Source organism: Lipotes vexillifer, unplaced genomic scaffold (genome assembly GCF_000442215.2).
Source record: "Lipotes vexillifer unplaced genomic scaffold, Lipotes_vexillifer_v1.1 scaffold250, whole genome shotgun sequence".
NCBI lineage: Eukaryota > Metazoa > Chordata > Mammalia > Artiodactyla > Lipotidae > Lipotes > Lipotes vexillifer.
Window position 1 is genome coordinate 196,223 of NW_006785198.1, and position 23,375 is coordinate 219,597.

The 23,375-nt window shown below is 38.9% G+C and overlaps 2 protein-coding genes across 3 annotated transcripts in view; one reads left to right on the forward strand and one right to left on the reverse strand.

Annotated features, from left to right (window-relative positions):
• LOC103070467 (uricase) overlaps positions 1 to 7,754 on the reverse strand; it is a 36,113-nt gene extending 28,359 nt beyond the window's left edge. The window contains exon 1 of the mRNA XM_007457219.1: positions 7,680 to 7,754. Coding sequence (XP_007457281.1) covers positions 7,680 to 7,706 — 27 coding nt within the window. The 5' untranslated portion in view covers positions 7,707 to 7,754. The remainder of the gene's footprint in view (positions 1 to 7,679) is intronic.
• A 695-nt stretch (positions 7,755 to 8,449) lies between these two features.
• Positions 8,450 to 22,344, forward strand: DNASE2B (deoxyribonuclease 2 beta). 2 transcript variants are annotated; one of them, XM_007457220.1, is made up of 6 exons: positions 8,450 to 8,611; positions 11,574 to 11,751; positions 15,720 to 15,801; positions 18,157 to 18,318; positions 19,664 to 19,861; positions 21,948 to 22,344. In XM_007457220.1, the coding sequence occupies exons 1-6, from the start codon at positions 8,499 to 8,501 to the stop codon at positions 22,286 to 22,288; spliced, it is 1,074 nt and encodes a 357-aa protein (XP_007457282.1). In that variant the 5' UTR covers positions 8,450 to 8,498; the 3' UTR covers positions 22,289 to 22,344. The 2 variants fall into 2 exon arrangements, with proteins under 2 accessions (XP_007457282.1, XP_007457283.1); XM_007457221.1 differs by having other exon boundaries at positions 8,499 to 8,611; positions 18,223 to 18,318; positions 21,948 to 22,288.
• The last annotated feature ends 1,031 nt before the right edge of the window (positions 22,345 to 23,375 follow it).

The window sequence follows — 23,375 nt, forward strand, 5'->3', positions numbered from 1 at the left end:
AAAAAAAAAAAAAAAAAAAAAAGAATAAAGAGGACATGACCACCTGAGACTGGAGCAGGATGGAACAAGAACGGTGTGGGACACCCAAGAGTCCCTCAGCAGGACCTGACAGAACAGATAATGGCCCAGGCCAGACTGAGGCTGTTCTCATCAATAAGACCTCCCCAGTTCTGCAGTCTGAGAAACCGGAAGTAGGTGCCAGAATCCTATTGTGTATAACACACAGTGTAGGGCAGGAGTCCATGTCCAAGATAACCGTACAGTAAAATCCCAAGGTTGCTCTCATCTGGAGGGTGGGCGGGTAGCTGAGAGGATGGAGTCAGACAGGTCAAGTGTGAGTCTCTGTTCCACCACCTGTTCTGTGAATGGTGGCAAATTTCTTCATTTATAAAATTAATAATAGTAGTGCCCATCTAGCAGGATTGCTGTGAGGATTACAGGACATAAAAACATAAAGCACTTAGAAAAGTGCCTGGCAAATAAGAAATGTTCAATAAATGTAGCTATGATTATCATTGATAAATAATAATTATATGTCATATTTTCCATTAAAAGGGTCCTTCCTGTTACTGTTAGAGAGCAGTAGTCAGACTGTACACCAATCCAGAGCTAGGGTGGCTAAAATCAAAGACTGCTGCTATGATATGGCCTACTTCTGCCTTCATCCTTTGGTTGTCTTTCCTCAGGCTTGTGTGGCTTCAGGGAACAAAGTCATAAAAGGAAACAATTTCCTAGAGTAATACTCTGGACAAAATGTCAGTAGGAGTAAATCTATACTTGGCTCTACACAAGAAAAATTCCCTTTTCTTAGACATGTCTTGAAATATAAAGGGACAGAGAATCATCGATTGCCTGCAAGTAATGGAGAGAACTCTCAGAGATTTTAAATGAATCTTATGCATTTTCGCTTAGATACTGACTGTTCTCTTATTTCCACGTCATACTGAAAGTGATGTAGGTTGTCACTACAGGTCTAGGAGTTCTTAGCCTGGAGTCTGTTAAGCTCTATAAGGCCCAGTGGATGGATTTGAGGTGGAAAAAATATTAGGAAAGATAAGGGAAAACTTTTATAAATTTTAATTTTAAAATGACTAGAATTATCTCTCAAGTATTAGAAGAGCTTTTGTAAGCATATCTCTACCCTCCATAACAGAGGGAAATACAGAAGTGCTAGCTATTTTGGACCCATCACACATATTTAAACATCAATTCAGTTGCAGTGTGCAGTGATAGATGGAAGAACTATGCATGGAGACATGCCTCCCTCTCTATCTTTGGAATGTGCTAGAGAAGTTCTTTCAATTTTCCACCTAGATTTTTCCTTTGCCTGGCTATTTTCTTGGACATTTGTGAACAAGAAGACTTCTGAGAAAAACGCTGAACTAATATGAGAAAAAGGGGCACTCATATGAACCATCTTAATATCACTTTGTTGGATCTTAATAATACATAAAGATAAGAACAATAATGATGAATAATAATCTTAGAGGCATATGGTATTTTTGGGCTGCTTAGGATCAACTAAATCTCAGATGGAAAAATATTGATATCTGCTAGCAAATGTCATGTTGCTTTAGGCTGTAGAGTGGCTTATTTTTACTATCAAGGGGGGATATGCCGTGAGTTTTGTTCAAAGTGTGGCTCCAAAGGGATTTGTCAAGCAGATGTTTCAAGCACAATATAACGACTCATATGCATAATTATTGCAGAAAGGGCGACCTGTCACCTAATGAAGACTCTATCTACAGGTGCTCCGTTATTTTCATACTTCTGCCTATTACAAAGGATGAGAGACTCATCACTAAATGTCAAGGGAAATGCTAATTTTCTTCTTGCCAGCCTCTCCATAGTACCAAGAGCCTTAGGGCAGGGAACTGGAACAAGGCCTCAGGAGCCTCTAGGAATAGGAGCAGAAAACCTCACAACGAAAAATTGAGGGAGACCTTTAAACTTGCAGTTGGAAGGAAATCCTACTGAAATGCATACACTGAAAGATTTCTCTTTCCTAATGTATAAGACTTGAAAGTAAAAATAATAGTAGCTACAATTTAGTGAGGGTTTGATGGGAAATTTCTATATATGAGTTCCTCTAACCCTTTACAAGAACCCTGTGAAGCAGATATCCTTAACCAAGTTTTACAAAGGAAGACACTAGGGTTAGGTAACTTGCCAAGGTCACACAGTTCCTGGGTGACAGAGGGAGGTGGAGTACCTCGACCATTTGCCCCAAAGTGACGTTCTTTCTCACTATGTCAGAGTCCCTACACTCATTAGGGAGAGAAAGGAAGCATTCTGATCCCGCCCAGAAGGAGGGAAGCGGGCATGCTACTGCAGAAACTTGCATTTCTATACCATTTAAAAATTTTCTATCCACTAAAGACCTATATTATCTTATCTATTCCTCACAAAACCCTGTGATTTGGTGGGAAGGACGCTTATTTTAATATAAACTAGATCAGTGATGTTAAGTGAGCTTCCCAAAGTCACACAGCTGACAGGCAGACTGGTATAGTGTAAAGGGCCCTACTGAGACTGAACAGTGTTATTCTACCTACACTATACTAGGAAGAACTTACTCAAAACTGGGAGATGCCCCCTGCTCAAACCATTGGTTTTTCTAGCACTTCAGTAATTTTTCTAAATTACAGATAAATTCTAAGCTCAGATGAATTCTGTGTTTATTGCAGGTTTGTTTAAACGGTGAAATAGGGGAAGGAAAGAAGGGTGCTTGCCCTCTGGGGCAGGATTAAAATTCAGCTTCGTGCCTTCAACAATGGGGTGCCACTTTTGAGTTGAACATTGACTTTTTTCTGGATCAGGACCATTGAAAACATGAGTCATGGAGGCTTCTTTGTGGTCAGTAGAACCATATCACTAAAGGACTGTTTTCAGTCCATCTGCAAGGACAAAGAAATAACTGCATCATGATAGAAAAGAAACAAGGTAAGAAGGAACCAACATTTAATGAGCACCAGTTATGTGCTGGAGGCTATGTACACAGCATCTCACCGAATCCTGATAGTATTTTGTAAAGGTGCAGCTCATAAGTCCCACCTTTAGAAAAGGAAGCTGACACTCATGAGGTGAAATAGTTTGGTCAAAACCACATGGCTAATGAGAGGTAGGACCAGGCATGGAACCCAGGTTTGCCTGATTATTTTTATGATACTCAGCTATCTCCCTGATATAACATTATAGTGAAGTTCTTTATAATGGGATTTTACCTACATACCCACATTTATTTGTTTCTCTGATTAGATTTAATTCATTCTAAAATCTGCATAACCCCAAAACTGAAGTCTCTGAAACCTTTTTCATTCAATCCATATATTCATCTCTATTTATTTAATTCCTTCTAGTGACAAGCACCATGGTAAGTGCTGGAGATAAACAGCAAACAAGGCAGTCACTATTCTGCCCTGATAGAGATTAGAACAAACTTTAGAGTAGAATAAACTTTTCTGGTAAAGAATCAAAGAGTATTTTAGGTTTTACAGGCTGTATAATCTCTGTTGCAACTACTTAGCTCTGCCATTATGGCATAAAGTAGCTATACATAGTACATAAATGAATGAGTGTGACTGTATTCCAATAAAACTTTATTTACAGGAACAGACAGTGGGCCAGATTTGACCCACAGGAGTTTGCTGACCTCTGCTTTCTAGAGGAACTTCAGAAAAGAAACCAAGTATTTAGAACACATTGTGATAATTACTCTAATTGAAAAAATACAGTGGGTTTTGGGACTATATTGTAAGGGACACCTAAGCTGGATTGAGAGAGATGGGGGATGGCTTCCAGGAGGAACTGGTATCCACAAAGCCCCCTAAGTGATGAGTAGGAATTAACCAAATAAAACTGTCTGGTCCTCTTCCACTTATTCTACTTATATTTCCCTTTAACATGGTAGCAAAGTATCATGAGAGAGAGTCATAGAAATAACAGGTAGCAAAGTCTGACCAGCAAAGATTGGAATTATCAGACACAAAATAAAAGTCAGACACACAAAAAAAGTCAGACACAAAATAAAAGTCAAAAAAATATTTAATATTTTTGCAGAAATGAAAGAGAAGGTTGAATAGCTTCTCTGGAGCAAGAAATAAGGCACTATAAAAAAGACAAAGAAAATTTGAAAAATAACCCAACAGAACTCCTAGAAATGCACTAATAAGTGGATTAAGAAACAGATTGAACACAACTGAAGAAAGAACTAGTTATTTGTAAGAGGTAAAGTAACAGATTAATCTTGCCAAAGAGAGAATTAGAGAACTGGGAGATTGATCCAAATAAAGAATCAGGGATTAATGCAGACACACATGAGATAGAATATATGAAAGAGACATAAAATGTACTAGAAATGAACTTATTTACAAAACAGAAACAGACTCAAAGACATAGAAAACAAACTTATGGTTACCAAAGTGGAAAGGTTGGAGAGAGGGATAAATTAGGAATTTGGGAGTAACATATATACACTACTATATATAAAATAGATAAACAACAAGGACCTGTTGTATAGCACAGGAACTCTACTCAATATTTTGTAATATAACCTACATGGGAAAATAATCTGAAAAATAATATATATATTCAGCTACTTTTGAGTTGAACATTGACTTTTATCTGGATCAGAATATATATATTCTTTTTCAGATTCTTTTCCCATGTAGGTTAGTGCAAAATATTGAGTAGAGTTCCCTGTGTTATACAGTAGGTCCATGTTGTACGCTGAGAAAACCATAATTCAAAAAGAGACATGTACCACAATGTTCACTGCAGCACTACTTACAGTAGCCAGGACATGGAAGCAACCTAAGTGTCCATCGGCAGATGAATGGATAAAGAAGATGTGGCACATATATACAATGGCATATTACTCAGCAATAAAACGAAACAAAATTGAGTTATTTGTAGTGAGGTGGACGGATCTAGAGTCTGTCATACAGAGTGAAGTAAGTCAGAAAGAGAAAAACAAATACCATATGCTAACACATATATATGGAATCTAAAAAGAAAAAAAAAATGGTTCTGATGAACCTAGGGGTAGGACAGGAATAAAGATGCAGATGGTCCAACAAGGTCCCACTGTATAGCACAGAGAACTATATTCACTACCCTATGATAAACCATAATGGAAAAGACTATAAAAGAAAAGAATATGTATGTATAACTGAATTACTTTGCTGTACAGCAGTAATTAACACAACATTGTAAACTGTAATTAAATTTAAAATAAAAGACTGAGATTTTCTAGGATTATTGGATGAATGAATGGACTTGAGGACACAGGGAGGGGGAAGGGTAAGCTGGGACGAAGTGAGAGAGTGGCATGGACATATATACACTACCAATTGTAAAATAGATAGCTAGTGGGAAGCAGCTGCGTAGCACAGGGAGTTCAGCTCTGTGCTTTGTGATCACATAGAGGGGTGGGATAGGGAGGGTGGGAGGGAAATGCAAGAGGGAGGGAATATGGGGATATATGTATACATAGAGCTGAAAGTAACACAACATTGTAAAGCAATTATACTCCAATAAAGATGTTTAGAAAAGGATATATATATATATATACATATATATATACACACACACATATATTCTTTACTGTGCACCTGAAAGTAACACAACATTGTAAATCAACTACAATTTAAAAAAATTTTTAAAGAATAGTATTAAAAATGTACTAGAAACGTACGATAGAGAGAATGTGGAAGAGGCAAAATTTGAAGAGATCAGGACTGAGATTTTCACAACTAGAGATTATCATACTAAGCGAAGTAAGTCAGAAAGAGAAAGGCAAATGCCATATGATATCACTTATACGTGTGGAATCTAAAATATGATACAAATGAACCTATCTATTAAATGGAAACAGAAGCATGGACATAGAGAACAGACTGGTGGTTGCCAAGGGGGAGAGGGTTGAGGGAGGGATAGAGTGGGAGGTTTGGGTTAGCAGATGTAAGCTTTTATATAGAGAATGGATAAACAACAAGGTCCCACTGTATAGCACAGAGAACTATATTCACTATCCTATGATAAACCATAATGGAAAAGACTATAAAAGAAAAGAATATGTATGTATAACTGAATTACTTTGCTGTACAGCAGTAATTAACACAACATTGTAAACTGTAATTAAATTTAAAAAAAAGACTGAGATTTTCTAGGATTATTGGATGAATGAATGCAAAATTTCAACCATTGAAAAAGAAGCCCATTACCAACTAAAGTACTCATCTTTGTTCACTATACTTGGCCAAATTACAATGAATGGATTTTCTCCTAGTTCTACTATACAGAGGTAATCATATTGTGAAGGAGACGTGATATTTTCATAATATTGTACTAATTGGGCTTCAAAAGTGGGTAATGTGAAAAACATTCTGCTCAGCTTGTGTTTTCTCCATCCACCGAATTCACTGTGCTTCCTTCCACGACATTACTTTGCTGTTTTTAGTAAAAACCCAGGACTGGAATCTAGGCTTTAGGGTAATGTTGAAATCCCTGGAACCCCTCAACCACCGGTACAGTGTTTGACACCTAGTGATTGCATAAGGAAGGTTGTTGACTGACAATCAGCATGACCAGTTCAGCAACGAGAGATACGAAAGCTTATTGAAAGTGACACCTGAAAGGAAAGAACCTAATTGCATTTTTCCAGATCTTGAAATAAAATTGGCTTTAGCAAAACCATCCTAATACACATATCCTGCAGCTCAGTCACAGGAAGGGCTCAGGTTGTAGTAAAAATAATCTTAGCTAACACTTACGGATCATTTACTATTTGCCAGGCACTGTGCTAAGTGTGTAATGAGGAGAAAACGAGAATTATTTTATATCCCATTCAACAAATGTTCTTTAGCCTACATAAATGAAAACAAGTTGCTTGCATTATGTATATGAATTAATGAATCCTAAGCCTAGTGTACTCACCTATTATCATTATAATACCAAAAGTTATCACAAGATAAAATTAAATTTATTTCACTTTAACTTAGAAAAGTAAACTTCATGCTATGAAATATTTTTTAAAACTGATGAAATTTGGGGGTTGCTGAAATCCTTTTTTTCTGAGTGCAGTAAACACATACATTAAATAAAATGATACCCATGGAGGAATGGTCAGAAAAAGTCTTCTCGGTTTACCAGTTTGGTAGGTTGTGAAACCAGATACAGCACAACGTTGGCCTCAGGGCATTAAGTCTCAAAGTTTAGGGTGCAGCAGCATCACCTAAAAACTTGTAAATAATGTAGATTCTTGAGCCCAACTGGAAGAATTCTTATTTAGCAGGTTTGGGTTGAGGTCCCTTTTTGCCAGCACCACAGGAAAATGTGGGCAGGTGGCCCATAACATTCCTCACAAAATTCTGTTTTAGGAGAAAGAGCTCTAAGCCCTTCGTTTTTTATGAACCCCAAGGATCCTGAACAACACCAGCTCAACAACAGAAGTGATCCAGTTTGCAAGGGTCCAATTTAGTCTGAATCCCTAAGTGACTCTGATCTGGATCCATAAGCAAAGGGACAGATCAGAGCCATAATGACTTTCAGGCATAAAGTAAACTGCTATTTATTATTATAGCATCTTTAATAATTGATTCAAAGGCATCATGCACTTAAAGAAATGTTTTCATATGCATATCTACTTCTTCCCTCCTCCAAAAAGAGAATGGTCTCACCTTTGTATAGTCATGGAAATGAGCCATTTTCCCTTTGCCTTCAACTTCAGATTCAGTTTCAAGAATGGGAAAGAATAATTTGGGCAAAATATGCTTGTAACATTTTTATTTGATCTGAAGCATGAGCGGTCAATATGTTTACCTGATTGCATTGCAACCAATTGGACACCAAGGCCTCTTTGGAGTAAAGCACCATGCTGAGTGGCTAAAACCAGGAGGTGGAGAGGCTATGTAAACATCTTCAGTAAAATACAACTGAATTTGCTCTTTCTTTGAAGCAAGCCTTTGAAGTACCCTTTAGGAAATGTTTCCTTAAGATAGAGAATATTACAAGTGATAGACCCTAATTATTACTAAGATATAAAGTTTTGTCATTTCTGTGTAATGTCTGAACCACAAACATTTGCTCTCACTCATAGAGAGACAATCATAAGGGAAAAAACATGAAAGAGATTTTATTCAACATCTATTTATCAATACAGAGTTCTCCTGTCCACTGAATTTCATACTACATGATGTTTACTCCCAAGAGTTAACGATACATCCCTTTTTTCTTGCCAGGACTTTTTGATGACACTGCAAACTATTCAGCAGTCAACAATTCAGCACAAAGGCATTCAGAGTCATGCTGGCATGTTGTGACAGAATCACACAATTACATGGGATTCGTCCCATTCTGAAAATGCCTAAACAGCAAATGGCAGAAGCAAATGGAATCAAATGTCAGAGCCGGCACAGTCTGAGAGACTTGAAACTCAGACTCCACGTCCATGGGGAAAGTTTCCTGCTGTGCCATGGAATAAAGGTGCCAGATAGAAAATGACAGCAAGACTTCTAAGAACACCCCTGGCTTTGCTCTTCCTTGGCCTCTTTGGGATCCTGAAGGCAACAACAATATCGTGCAGAAACGAGGAAGGTGAAGCTGTGGATTGGTAGGTAAATGAAATGTAAGGCTTGGTGCATGCAGATAGAAAGCCAGAGTACTGGTGGCTAACTGGTGCACTGTGAAGTTCAGGAGACTTCCACTCCACTTCTCCCCTTAAAAAGAAAGCAAGTTGAAGTGTGTAAATGAGCCACGTATCCAGATAGGGGTAGGCTTCTGAATGAGAGAGCTTCCCTTTGAGAAAGAGCTTAGCAGCCCCTCGTGGGCCTGATTCATGCTCTCAGCAGGGCAAGGCTGGTGGCCACAGAGGTGCATTAGAGCTGACAGCTTCTCTCAGTTGGCAATTTCCTTTAATTGCATTGTGGCTTTCCTAACAGAACCCTTCCAACATCCTTTTAGAGTTGATGAAGGAGAGAGGTTAATTTTTCCCTGACACTGGAGCGTCTCCTTATGTGAAGGAGAAAGAGGGCTTGATGGTACAGAGCACTGTTTGGTTAACCTTGTTTATTGGACAGCACAGGCAGCTGTTGGAGTTGGGTGGTAGGTCACCAGTCTCCTGCAGTGTCAAAGAGACGAAACACAGCTTTGCGTTACAGTCATGGATTCTCCAAAAGCTTTGATCACTTTTTCACTCTTTAATTAGGGTGTTTAGGTTAGCCTTTATGGTTGGCATCAAGCTTTGTGTAAACTTCAGGCTAGAGAACATAGATCCACTCAATCAGTCTCTCAGCAGTTACTGAGCTCACACCAGCCCTGTGCTGAGTTTTGAAAATACAAATATGAACAAAACATAGTTCTTACCCTCGAGGAGCTCATCGTTATGTGGTAAAGGCATATATGGGGCATTAGATGGGGGCATTGGGGAGGATAGAGCTCAGAAGACTTCTCTGGGGAAGCATTGGGCTGGCCAAAAAGTTCGTTCGGGTTTTTCTATACCATCACACGGAAAAACCCAAACAAATTTTTTGGCCAACCCAATAGTTTTGAGCTAAGTTTTGAGAACAATTATGAGTTAGTTAGAGAAACAAGGGAGATGCAAGGGCATCTCAGGCCAATGAAGAAGCAACGAGGAGGTCCAGAGGCAATAAGCAATGGGGAGAGTTTGGAAGCAGTTAAGTAAAGTTGGCGCTTCAGGAGAACGTGGGGAAATGGCAGGAGGGGAGAGGGGAGCTCAGAGAGATAGGTGAGAGCCAGGTCATGAGGGGCTTCATGTGCTGAACTGCTGAGTCTGAACTTGACCATGAAAGGGAGCTACTGAGAGACTTCAGGTGGGGACTTGATAAAGTCAGATTTGCATTTTAGAAAGCCCACTGGCAGTACTCTGAAGGCCAACTGGCTGGGGACTAGTCTAGAGTCATGGAAACCAATAGGACTTCGGCAGTATTACAGGTGAGAAGAAGTATGGACCCAAGTTAAAGAAGAGGAAATAGAGAGGAGGAACACCCTGAGAGGACTTGGTAACGGATAGGCACAGGGGAGTAGGAGAGAGGAAGTTAAGAAAGACTTGCAGGTTGCTGGCTTCTGTGACTGTGTGGATGTGTTCCCTAAGAGCAGGGGATGAGTAGAGTTGTCGCAAAATATTGTGAACTTGGTTTCGAAGATACGGAGTTGGAGGTCTCTGAGACATCTTTGTATTTGGGTTTATCTAGACCTCAGCATAGAGATCTGGGCTAGAAGTAGATTCAGAGATCTTCAGATTATAATTGGAGATGGTCACCCAAGGAAAATGTTTAAAAGCACTAGTCCTTAATTGGTGTGCCATGATAGTTGACAAACATTTCACTGGTGGGCCACCAAATTGTGATCAATATATAAAATTTATTTTTGCCACAACCGAATGGACATATTACTTAGCAATATCTGTCAGAGAGAATGCTGAGCTAAGCAGACAGGGAGGCACAGTCTCGAGCTGCTACAACTACCTACAAGAGTTAAAGGGCAGAGGAACATGAGGTCAGCATCAAAGAATAATTTCATGTTTCCTGCCATGTGTGAGGACCTGGCCCTGAGAGTAAGAAAGCCTGGACAGGGCAGGAAAGAGCATAAATGGAAGCATAAGACTGATGAGAACCAAGTGAATGTTGAAGCTTTTCTCAGCAGTGTGAGACACTGTTGTGGGGTAATAGTGAATGCATTACAATGTTTGGTCCAGTGTGAGTATTTGAGGGTTAATCGTGCGGTTTGTGCTAGTAAAGAGTGTTTGGCTAGACCGGGTCAATTTTGCCTTCCAGGTACTTTTGACAATGTCTGGAGACATTCTTGATTGGCACGACTTGGGGAGTACTGTTGACATCTAATAGGAAGAGGCCAGGGATACTATAATGCACAGAACAGGCTCCCAGAGAATAATGGGGCCCAAAATGTGAATACAGCGCACTGAGAAACCCTGGGTTAGATGATCCAAGAATGGCTGAATGCCATGCGGGTCTCACAACCTCTCCTCCCTGTGAGATAACCAAAGGAGATATACAGATAGGAGACAATAGTAAAGAAAGCAGGGCATTTACTTAATTGGCTGGTCTTGGACCTGAATCCTCAATGCAGAGCATTCTGATAAACTGAGCTGAAGAACGTGGCTTAGGCCAGAGGCTCAAGAAAGCCTCCACTGACTCTGATGACTAAACCCAAATCTCAGACCCAGCCAGCCCACTACAAAGAGATGAGCATATGCCAAGCACCTAAGGCAGCAGAGAAAAACAGAGAAGAGAAAGAAAAGGAAAGAACAGAGAAGACATTCTCAAAGTATGCGAACTTCTACTACGGGGATCCCACCCCCCAGGCCAGTAAACGTTTTTAGAACACGTACAGTCAGATCTGCATTTCCTTCATTGGGAAGGAGCAACAGTAAGGGTGGAAAAAGAGGCAGAGAGCTTGTGCAAATCCCCTTCCTTAGACTTAGAGGCCTTCTGTGAAACATAAGTGAAATGATACATTTAAGTGTTTGACACAGTGGCTGCCATCAGGGAAACAGTTAGTAAATGTTAGTAATTCATAATTATTTCCTTTGTTAGGTTTACATTTTATAAGTTGCCTAAAAGACAAGACAAGGGAAGTAGAGAGACTGGGGTAGAGTACCTATACCTAGACTCTGCAACCAGAAGCTGGAGAAGGAGTAAGCAACTAATGAATACCACCAAGAGTGTTTTGGGAAGGACATTACAACAGCTATATGAAGCATATGCTTCCGAGGTATGTTATAGTTATCATTTATTTGAATCATATAAAATGCATAATACAGACTTCAAGGCTTTCAAAAGATTTTAACTCCTTGTCTACCCAGTGCCCAATTCTAGCAACTGGAAGTAAGCTAGCTCAGAATCTGAATCAATCTAAGACCTTAGGGAATACATCAACATACTCCATAGCAATGCCAAATTGTTGATACGTTCGGCACTATGTCCAATGGCATCACTGGGCAAAGTGTGAACTAATTACATATTGAAATCTTTTGGCTGCCAAACTCTGCCAATGTGCTCAGTACTTGCTATCTTACTCCTTTAATGGAAATAGAGAGAAGAGCCCTCTCCTATTACAATGCAATATAGATCTGTGATCAATATGTCATGAGTTATGGGTTGTTTAAGCCATGGTGGGATGAGTTTGGTGGGAAACGTAAAAGGTTCCACTTGGTCTTCCTTTTAATTAATCATTTTCAAAATAGTAGGTTGAGAGCTAGGGCTCTAGTTCAAGGCCCTGGAACTAACTTGCCTGAATATGGAGCTTAAACCTGCTATCTGGACTCCATCAGGCAATGAGTTAACTGCCTCAACGTGGGCAGTCTCCCAACATTCCAGGTACCATCTGCTGTTCAGTGACAAGATACTGCTTTTCAACCAGGGGTGACAAGTAAAATCGAACAATAATTAACATCCAATTATCCTCATCTATGCATTTCCTAACAATAATTTATAGAGAAGTAAATATGTAAAATAACTCAGCACTTACAACGTGCTGGGTCTTTACATATGTCAACTAATTTAATCCCCACAACAATACTGAGTTAGACTCTAGCACCACTATTTGAGCATTTACTGAAAATATGCAGAGAGCTGTCACCTTGTGCACAAATATCCACTTTATTCACCTGTCATTAAGACCAGCCTTCGGAGCCAAGTTACAAAGTCAAAACTTATTTGTAAGCTGTTTGAGTACATGTGATGTTCCAAACACTGTCCTAGAGGCTTTTAGAAATTGTTCATTCTCAGCAACATCCCTATTTTGAATTAGTCGACTATTGTGTAAAAGCAAAACTACCTGTAGCTGCTTCTGCTTTCCAAGGTTGGGGATGGAAAACCTGGAGTATAACCTACTGGTGAGAAAATAAACACATTCTTCCCCTCCCAACTGCAGACTGCCCAAGAGGAGAAAGGCAAGAGCAACATTGCAGCTTCTGTCATTTATCTTATTTGGGGAAGATGGGTCTTCGTTTGGCAAACTATAATAATGATCTTTGGAAGTGCAAAAGTAGCCCCAGAGCCTAGGAGGACGTGAGAGCTAAACTGCTCTGCAAAATAAAGAAGGGGCAGATGGGAGCTAGGAATTAAAAAGTATACAGAACATGGAAGGAGATTGGAGGCAGGTCAGCTTGGTGATGTAAAACCATTCAATGTTTCATACCTTCAGTAAAACCTGCTCACACGCAATATCTTGAGTGGTGGATTCTGGGAAGAAAATGACAGTAAAGGGGCTGATTTCCATGTCTGATTGGCATGGAGCCCAAAGAAGAACAACCAAAAAGACTGAGTGTTCTCTGGAAGTTGGAACTATGTGCCAGAAGTGACCATGAGAACACAACTTCCCCACCTTCTGATCTGGAATTGAACTTCTGACAGAGAGTAGAATGCAAGATCAGACCAACTGGTTTTAAATCTCAAACGTCAAGTTATGCCAATATCGGGGTTATGTTGGAAAATATCCCTTCTTTTGCCTTTGTAAATGAGAACTTTCCATATACCTTGATAATAACACTTATCGAACTATATCACAGTTGCCTATATTTACCTGACTATTCCCTGCTAGACTGGGGGCAGAGACTGTACCCTTCTTATTCAACATCCAGTAGTCAAAATAATACCCAACATAAGTGTTAAAGGAATAAAGATGTCCTGGGAATTCGCTGGTGGTCCAGTGGTTAGGATTCCATGCTTCCACTGCCGGGGACCTGGGTTGGACCCTAAACCCTGGTGGGGAACTAAGATCCTGCAAGCCACAAGACCAAAAAAAAAAAAAAAAAAGGCCTAGAGGCACAAGCCTAGGTCTCCCTATTCTTTTTTTTTAATTTTTTTTTTATTGCGTCCGGAGCCTGTGCTCTGTAACGGGAGAGGCCACTACAGTGAGAGGCCCGCGTACCGCAAAAAAAAAAAAAAAAAAAAAGGTCTAGAGGCACAAGCCTAGGTCTGCCTATTCTTTTTTTTTAATTTTTATTTTATATTGGACCATAGTTGATTAACAATATTGTGTTAGTTTCAGGTGTACCGCAAAGTGATTCAGTTATATATATACATGAATCCTTTTTCAAATTCTTTTCCCATTCAGGTTATTACAGAATATTGAGCAGAGTTCCCTGTGCTACACAGTAGGTCCTTGTTGGTTATCTATCTTAAATATAGCAGTGTGTACATGTCAATCCCAAACTCCCAATCTATCCCTCACCCCCATCCTTCCTCCCCTGGTAACCATAAATTTGTTCTCTAAGTCTGTGAGTCTGTTTCTGTTTTGTAAATAAGTTCATTAGCATCAATTTTTTTAGATTCTGCATATAAGCGATATCATATGATATTGTCTTTCTCTGTCTGACTTACTTCACTTAGTATGATAATCTCCAGGTCCTATTCTTAGTTCATGATTTTTTCCCTTTATGAGAGAGCCTCTTTTCACTAGAGCTACATCCCATTTACCTCAGCTGGCTGTTATACCTCTGGTTAGAATGATAAACTTCATCTATTAGAAGAATTAAGTTCCTTACTGAATTTTCCCAGAGGGCTTCCACATTGTACCCCAAAGGCACACAATGGCCTTGTTACCGCATTCCATACAGGCTCATAGATTAACTAACTGTCAGAGTTCTCCAGTGGAGAACCTGAACGCCAACGGTAGCAATGGTCAATTACAGAAAATGCAGGTAAGAAAACAGCTTACTCTCCTAAATATTCCTAAACATAGTAGCCAAGAATGCTGTAGAGACTATGTTGTGCCTTTTTTAAAAAAATGCTTTTAGATTATATCAAATAATGAAGCAACTGTAAGAAACTCAGTTATTGATTTTTTTTCTGAGAGACAAGCAAGGGTCTCTTTTTAAGGGGATGGGTTGTCCTTTCCTGCTTTTAATTATGTCACTGAGACTTTTTAATATTGACATCATTGGCTTCATTAAAAGTCACTGCATCATGACACAACTGAAATGGAACGACACAGAAAAAATATAAGCAAGTTTCCAAAACATGACAAAGAGATGCTATCAAAATAATAGCTTCATTTTGACTCAGAGATTTGACCAACTGTTTGGGGAATGTATGTTGCCTTACCAGAGGAAATCCATGATCACATTCAATTATACCACTTTTTTAAAGCAGGAAAATGTCAAGTTGAAAAGGTGAAGTGACAGGAGAAATGGATTGAAGAAAAATCCTCCCCTATCAGGGAGCTAGTAGAAGCAGAGAATGAGGAATCCTGATTAAACAGGAAGCTATGACCAAGCAGTGAAGCACAAAGTAGGCAGAGGAAATCAGACCCTGACAGCCAATTCTGCATTGTGCCTATAATATCAATGGAGAAAACTTAGCTGTAATCCTTGGCTGGTTGTTCCTACTGCATTTCCTGAATGAATATTTAAGTACCCCTTTATCATACGCTAGTTGCCAGATCAGAAAGATGGATCCAAAATAACTGAAATAGGAATATTGCCCTCACACACACATCACAACGCACAGGGCTCCTGTCACACAAGACAAAACCATGTGTGGTTGAGAATGGACTTCTTGTCCTTTGTCTTGCACGTCACAGAATTCATATCGATGGGAAAGCTGCCTATTAGAACGGATGACTTCTCATGTGTATTAATGAAAGTTCTGTATTGCAGGCCGGGTAGCTGGTAGAAACATTGTGAGCATTTATGAGTGAAAGATTTATGCCATTATAACCCTAAAATGTCCCTGCAGGATAACAACACAGCCTATCTAATATACAATGATGGAGTCCCTAAATCCATGAATTACAGCAGAAAGTATGGACACACCAAAGGTATGACAAAGGCTCTTATTTTCTCTTTCCTACTGGAAATCAGTATTTTTGTAAACATTCCATCTTCAGTGGTCTTATACTCCATACTAAAAAGATAGCTTTTCTTTTTAATGGTCTGAGTTATCAAAATGAGTGATTTCTGTATCACAGGTTATAATGATATACTCTGACTTTGCAATATCCTTCTCACAAATCCCATTTTATTTCTTAATGTATCTTTTAATATATACTTTAAAGAAGAAGTCCAATATTGACTACTGGGAATACCAGCCAGACTATATATGTGTGTGTGTGAGTATACTGTACACTCATTTTAGTCAGGTTTATAGAGGTATAATTTGCATAGAGTAAAATTCACCCTTCTTAGTGTCAAGTTCCATTTGAAATACAGTAAACATTTTTGAAAATGTTTAAAATGTATTATTTTAAAATAATTTTTGTATTATAGTAATTTTGTTGTTATATATTTTGTTCTATAATTATAATAATTTTTATTATACTGATTTTTGGTATTTTTCAATTTATAAACTATGTATATATATATATATATATATATATATGTTATTGAAAAATTCAAAATGATAGTAAACAAAAAATCTGTAATCCTAATACTCATTAGATAATTACACTTAATACTTTCTACTTTTTCTATGATACATATTTTGAAACATTTTTATAAAACTATTGTAATGACTACTTCGAACTTTTTTCAACTTAATATACCACGAATAACTTTCCATGGCAACAAGTATTCTTCAGAAGTTTCCAAACTCAAATGCCTTCAGAGGCAGGCAAGTGATGTCAGCAAGCCAAGGGGGCTGAACTGGCAGGTAACTAGAGAACTGGAGAGTATACACTTGCTCTAAGGAAGCAGTTACTACTCAGCTTGCCTTATGGGAATGCAATTTTTCCAGAGAAAATTAGAGTTTGCGGGAAATCTCCCCAGTTTTTAAATGTTGGTAATAAATTCAAAGTTTTAAAAAATACTCTGCAAGCATAATAATATGTATCTGCAGGGCTAGATTTGGCCTGTGGGCTGCCTGTCTGCAACCTCTGATTAGGAATATCACTTGTAATGGCTGTCAAATGTCATGAGTATTGAAAGCCTTTGATTTAGCTAAGTTGCCTTTCTGATGGTCTTATTTGCATGGAACCCAACAATTTTTATAACATGCCGCATTCTGCAACCTCTCCTTTACCAACCTCCCACCACCATTTTCGCTCCACCCTGTTAGTTGATACAAGGGTTTAGAAAAAAGGCTGGAAAAGGAGTGGGACCTGATGTCACATTGGGGAGTTCCCTGCCAACAGGTGTCCCGACATCCTGTGACATTTGTACCAGGAAGTTAGGATTTCAGACAAACAGCAATACTCATCTGGGCCGAAGAGAGTCCCTGAAGATCATCCAGCTCTGTGAGGCAACTGAACTTTGAACATTTTCCATCTTGACACAGGTATTGATTCCATAGCCACTGACAAAGTCACTGACAAATACTCTGCTTCCTTAAAGTGTGTTCTTTGAAAAAGAAATAACTGGCAGGCATTTGGTTTCTGTTCTAACACTAAGGCAAACGTGACTTTTATATCTCCATGGTCATATGCAACCTGGAAAGTCTAGTTAGCATACCAAAACTGTCTTGATATATTTATAAACACAGGAATAGTCATAGATGCCTGTTGGACAGGGTTCTTTGTGCCATGTCACAAGATGATGAAAATCTTTCTGTTTTCTTCTTTTCTGGCTTTCATGTTAGTCTGCTGTAGAGATTTTTACTAAATACAATTAACTGGGGTGCTTTAGAACATGGCTTCCCTGTTTTTTATTCTCTCTGCCTCTTTTTTCAATCTTGTGGAACTGGGTGAATTCTGCACATAAATGAGCATCAGCTTCTCACAATAAATTACTGCAAGTACATGTTTTCATTTGATATTTTCTCTTTCAACTCTGCTTTTTAGCTGGCTTTTGAAAATAGCTTAGCTGCTTAGCAGTAAAGACATTATCTGAAGCTTGCCAGGTGACTACATAGTCTAACAAGGTCAAATACCAATTTAGCAAATTTGCATTCTGCCAAAACAAATTTTCCTTGTAGTTTCAACATGAGATGCCTCTCAACTCTTCACAGGGTGGCTGCCCTAGCTCCCTTTTGTGGTGGGTTATTAACAGTAATGGGGCAATATGATGTGTACCTGAATTGGTTTTGAAATTATTGAAAAAGAGAGTGATCCTTGTAATTATTAGCCTAATAAAAAATTAGCCTGAAGTATAAAGGGCTTAAATGTTGTAGCTTTGAACTCTGTTTTTTTTAAAGGAGCTTTGTTTTTCTAATTTATCTGTATTTACTGTATCTTTGGTAGGTTTACTTCTGTGGAACAGAGTCCAGGGGTTCTGGTTGATTCATTCCATTCCCCATTTTCCTCCAATTCCTGAAGAAGGCTATGATTATCCACCCACAGGGAGACGAAATGGACAAACTGGCATCTGCATAACTTTTAAGTACAACCAGTATGAAGCAATAGGTAACACTAGAGTGTGTAAAAAAAGAGAGAGAGAGAGAGAGAGATAACAATATTGAAGAAGGGATTTGGAAATGTATTAATAAATTTATCACTTCATTTGCTTCTCTATTCATAAACCCTCTGATACCTAGATTCTAATATTGGCTTTGGTGAGATCTCGGGCAGGCTCACTTACTGGACCTTGCTTTCCTGGTCCACCAATGAAGTCTTTGAACTTGATCAGAGGCAGTAGTTTCAAATGTCTACAGGGGCCAGGCAGGTAACAAAAATGGGTGACACAGGTGGACATTGCATGGGTAGTGGGGACAGTGACAAACTGGGTTGTTGACTCTCCCCTAGCTTCCCTCAAAAGCTTCAGCTCCATTATACTGTGGTTCTGTGGGAATACAGACCTAAATCTCCATATTTTTTAGAGGAAGCAGAAACCTAGGGGAGGATGTAAGAATAGAAGAGAGGGAAGGAAAGAGAGAGATAGATCCTCTGATTTTCAAATATGGTCTCAATCTTATTTATTTTTTAAATTGTGTAGACCTCATGTTGCCTATAGGCCACCAACATGACACTTCAGAGCCTAAACCAGATGATCTTCCCTTAAGATCTCAAGCTCAAAGGGCCAAAAATACTTGGATTTGGAAAATCCAAAGTAGGAATAGGGAAGAGAAGTAGGAATGGTATTTTACCAATCACTGTTTACTGAGGAAGCTGCTAAATAGTAAAGAGTGATTATTTGCCTCTGGATATAGGAGGTTTAGAATATTTTTGTTTTTTATCAAATTTCCATCTTATGGAAAGGGTTATTGAGCCTCTCACCCAAATTAAGCCCTAGTCTAACTAGCTGAGTTCTTATAATGATTAGAGAGCTTAACAGCATAGAGATTAGGTGTGCATGCTGATGAGTTGGTCATTCTTGGAGCTGGATGATCAGTACATGGGTGTTCTCTATTTTTGTATGTGTACACATGGGAGAAGAAACACATGGCCTCCAAGACCAGACTGCCTGGGCTTTAATACCAACTCCTTCAGTTACAAGCTTATAACCTTGGGCATGTGACATAAATTCTCCATTAATTTATCTATAAAATGAGGATAATGATAAAAGAACTTACCTAATAATAAGGTCGTTCTTATGATTAAATTAGTAAACCCACATAATAATGCTTAGAAAGTAGGGAGTGTCAACTATTTTAACCAAAAGTTTGAAGGCTATTGGCTTAAAGAAGGGAATACTTTTGCTTTTGTTTTTCATTCTATTTAGTTTTTTAATTCACAACAAGACCTAAAATACCAACAAGCATTTCCATTTGTGTCTTAATTCGCAACTTTTCTTTATTGTTTCTTGATTCAGATTCTCAGCTCTTGGTCTGCAACCCAAACGTTTATAGCTGTTCCATCCCAGTAACCTTTCACCAGGAGCTCGTTCACATGCCCCAGCTGTGTGCCAGATCCAGCTCATCAGAGATCCCTGGCCGGCATCTCACCACACTTCAGTCAGCCCAGGGACAAAAATTCCTCCATTTTGCAAAGTCTGATTATTTTCTTGATGGTATGAAAGCCCATCATCACACAATATGCTATTACACTGCTGCTGGACTCACTTTGGATTGCAAAGAGGAAATATTCTGATTATTCAGGGGAGTAGAAGTAGAAAAGGAGGGAGGACAAAGAAAGGAAAGGGAGAAGGGACACCAAGGGCCAATTAAAATATTAGCCACTTGAATAGAAGGGTTGCTGATCCAACCACAAAAGTATCTCACAACCGTCTAGCCAGAGGCCAGTAAAAACTCAGTCTCCAGCCTCAGCTGGGCACAGAACCAAGCTGTCTCCTTTTTCTTTCACTCCCTAAGTAGTTATTTTAAGCCTTCCTTACCCTCAAGTCCTGCCTCTTCACCTTTCCCTTCATAGAGAGAATAGAAATCACCAGGAAGAAACCACTTCAAGAGCACACTGCACCCTCAACAATCTAAGCTATTTTCATTCTTTTTTTACCAGTTTTCTCTCATCCAAACAGAAGCAGTGCACCCCATGCCCTGGAACCTATCCCAGCCTCAGAATACTTTCATAAACTCAACCTGTTCTCCCTCTTCTACTTCAGCTCTCCTGCTCTACAAGCCCCTTAGAATATAAACATTCCTAAAATCCCTCCCTCAATTCTAGATTCCCTATATCTCTGTTTTTTATTTTCTCAATTTACTTTTAGAAAACTCTTCAGGGTCTTTACTTGCTCACTGCTCCTTGACTACAGTCTTGCTTCTCTGTCTGTAGACCTTACAGTCTCTCCCCAGTCACCTCTGGCCATCTTAATTGACCTCACTGTCTTCCTTCCTTCCTTCCAACTTCCTTCCTTCCAACTTCCTTCCTAACTTCTTCCTTCCTTCCTTCCTAACTTCTTACCTTCCTTCCTTCCTTCCTTCCTAACTTTCTTCATTCGTTCCTTCCTTCCTTCCTAACTTCCTTCCTTTCTTCCTTCCTAACTTCCTTCCTTCCTTCCTAACTTCCTTCCTTCCTTTAATATTGAATAAAATTTACTGAATGCCTACTACTTGCCTGTGTTAGGCATTAGAGATCTCAAAATTAACAGGACAGAAATAGCTTCCGCAGAATTTGGCCCAGTCAGAACCCTTTCTTTTTTGAAACATTCTCCTCCTTGAGTTTTGGAAGTACACAGTCTTTTGGTCTTCCTCCCACTTCTTATAAGTCTCTTCTGCCAGGTCCTCCTCCTCTGCATACTCCTTACGTGACTAGGTTGCCCTGTGGTCCTCTACTCACCCTTATCACATATACATATTCCTGCTAGGCGATTCCCAAGTCTAGATCTCCACCTTAGACCTCTGTTCTCACAGATGTATTCATCAGTGAGTGGGACATTTCTGCTTGCAGGGTGGCACAGCCACACAAAATTCAACATGCCAAACTCATCTCATCATTATTCCTAACATATCTCACTCTTTTTCTCATATTCTTCATGGTCCCCTAGAACTCTTGATCCCTCTTTTTTTCTCTTTCCCCTTATCAAATCATCAAATTAAATCAGTTCTCAGTCCTTAATAACTCTCACATTTATGTTACCCCCTCTAAACTTTCTGCCATGACCACGGTTCACACCTGTGTTTGTTACCACACTTATTGTGACAAGCTGGTGTTTTTCCTCTCTCCAATCTAATGTAACCTTCCCAACTCATCCTGCACATTGCTTCTCAATTGATATTTATGGTCATAAATCAGTTTCTATTAACCCCCCAATAACACTCCTTAAAAAATTTCCCACTGATTTCAGGAAAATTCAAACACTTTGGCATGGTTTATAAAGATCTCTAGACGCTGGCCTCTGGTTACTGCTCTATCCTTAAGGTCTTTTCAGGACAAAAACCTATATTGCTCTCTTGTATGTGTGGAACAGAAGACATTTTCAGAGACCAATATCATCCTAGTAATAATGATAATAACTTTTATTTGCATATCACTTTAGCGTTTATAAAATGTTCTCCTATCCACTCTCTCAGTCATGTTGTTATTGTGCTTGTGACATCCACATATCAGGGATAAGTGATGATTCTATTCCTGAGGATATTTTCAGGGATTTATCTAAGTTTAAATACTAACCTCACTATTTTTCTCTTTATAAACTCTAGACATCTTTGCAGCCTGGATGGCTCAACGGTTGAAGACGCACTTGCTAACAGAAACCTGGCAGCGAAAGAGACAAGAGCTTCCTTCAAACTGCTCCCTTCCTTACCATGTCTACAATGTCAAAGCAATTAAGTTATCTAGACAATCTTATTTCAGCTCTTATCAGGATCATGCCAAATGGTGTATTTCCCAAAAGGGCACCAAAAATCGCTGGACATGTATTGGAGACCTAAATCGGAGCCCACACCAAGCCTTCAGAAGTGGAGGATTCATTTGTACCCAGAATCAGAATATTTACCAAGCATTCCAAGGGTTAGTTTTATATTATGAGAACTGTAACTAAACTTGGTGAAAGGACATATGTGCTATCATTTTCAACACTGATATGGTATCTTCTTCTACTGGATCTATTCTTTATATATTAAAAGCCTGTGAATTTACTTATGGTCCACATACCATCAAATAAAATGGTTTTCTCCCATGCTTACCATTTTATCTTCCAAATAGCGGCAATTTATCTACTTAGCATGTATGTATTTATTTATTTATTTTACATCCTTATTGGAGTGTAATTGCTTTACAATGGTGTGTTAGTTTCTGCTTTACAACAAAGTGAATCAGCTATACGTATACCTTTATCCCCATATCTCCTTCCTCTTGCGTCTCCCTCTCACCCTCCCTATCCCACCCCTCTACTGAGCATTTATATGCCATAAACACACTCTGTTATGTATATCTAAAGTGAGAATAGAAGGAGTGAAAGAAAACATTTTGTTCCAGATTAGTCAGCTCTCAATTGTCCATGGATTGACTGGCCATCTCTTAGAGTAATTCCATCTTCACAAAGAATTCCCTGACTCTCCTCCTCACCCCCTTTTGAAGAAAAAAACATTTCTGTCTCTCTGTACATCAAACTACTTAGTCATATTCCTCCTAAAGTTCTTTTCAATGGTTTATGGTCAAGTCTAATTGGTCATTCTTGAGCTACTACTTACTCACTGTATGATCTTGGACCATTCACCTGAACTCTCTGAGCCTTGGTTTTCTTCTCTATGAAATGGAGATAATATCTAGGTATCTTCAAGCAAATAGCACAGAGCCTGGCCCAGTTAACACTTAAAAGACTGATGGAATTTGAATGTGAATCCCCCTACAGTGATAAAAGACAAAAGAAAATTTAGAAATGAGTAATATTTTTCCAAAAGGAAAAAATAAGTCAGGGACTTCCCTGGTGGTGCAGTAGTTAAGACTGCATGCTCTCAATGCAGGGGGTCCGGGTTCGATCCCTGGTCAGGGAAGTAGATCCCACATGCGTGCTGCAACTAAGAGTTCGCATGTGACAACTAAGGAGCTCGCTTGCTGCAGTTAAGGCAACCAAATAAACAAAATTTTAAAAATAAATAAATAAAATAAAATACTTTATAAAAAAA

Bases quoted from the DNA above. Each gene is read 5' to 3' on its own strand.
- DNASE2B (XM_007457220.1), top strand. From the start codon at position 8,499: ATGACAGCAAGACTTCTAAGAACACCCCTGGCTTTGCTCTTCCTTGGC. The intron at 11,752-15,719 runs GTATGTTATAGT...ATGTCCCTGCAG, and splicing joins ATGAAGCATATGCTTCCGAG to GATAACAACACAGCCTATCT. The intron at 19,862-21,947 runs GTATGAAAGCCC...TATAAACTCTAG, and splicing joins GTCTGATTATTTTCTTGATG to ACATCTTTGCAGCCTGGATG.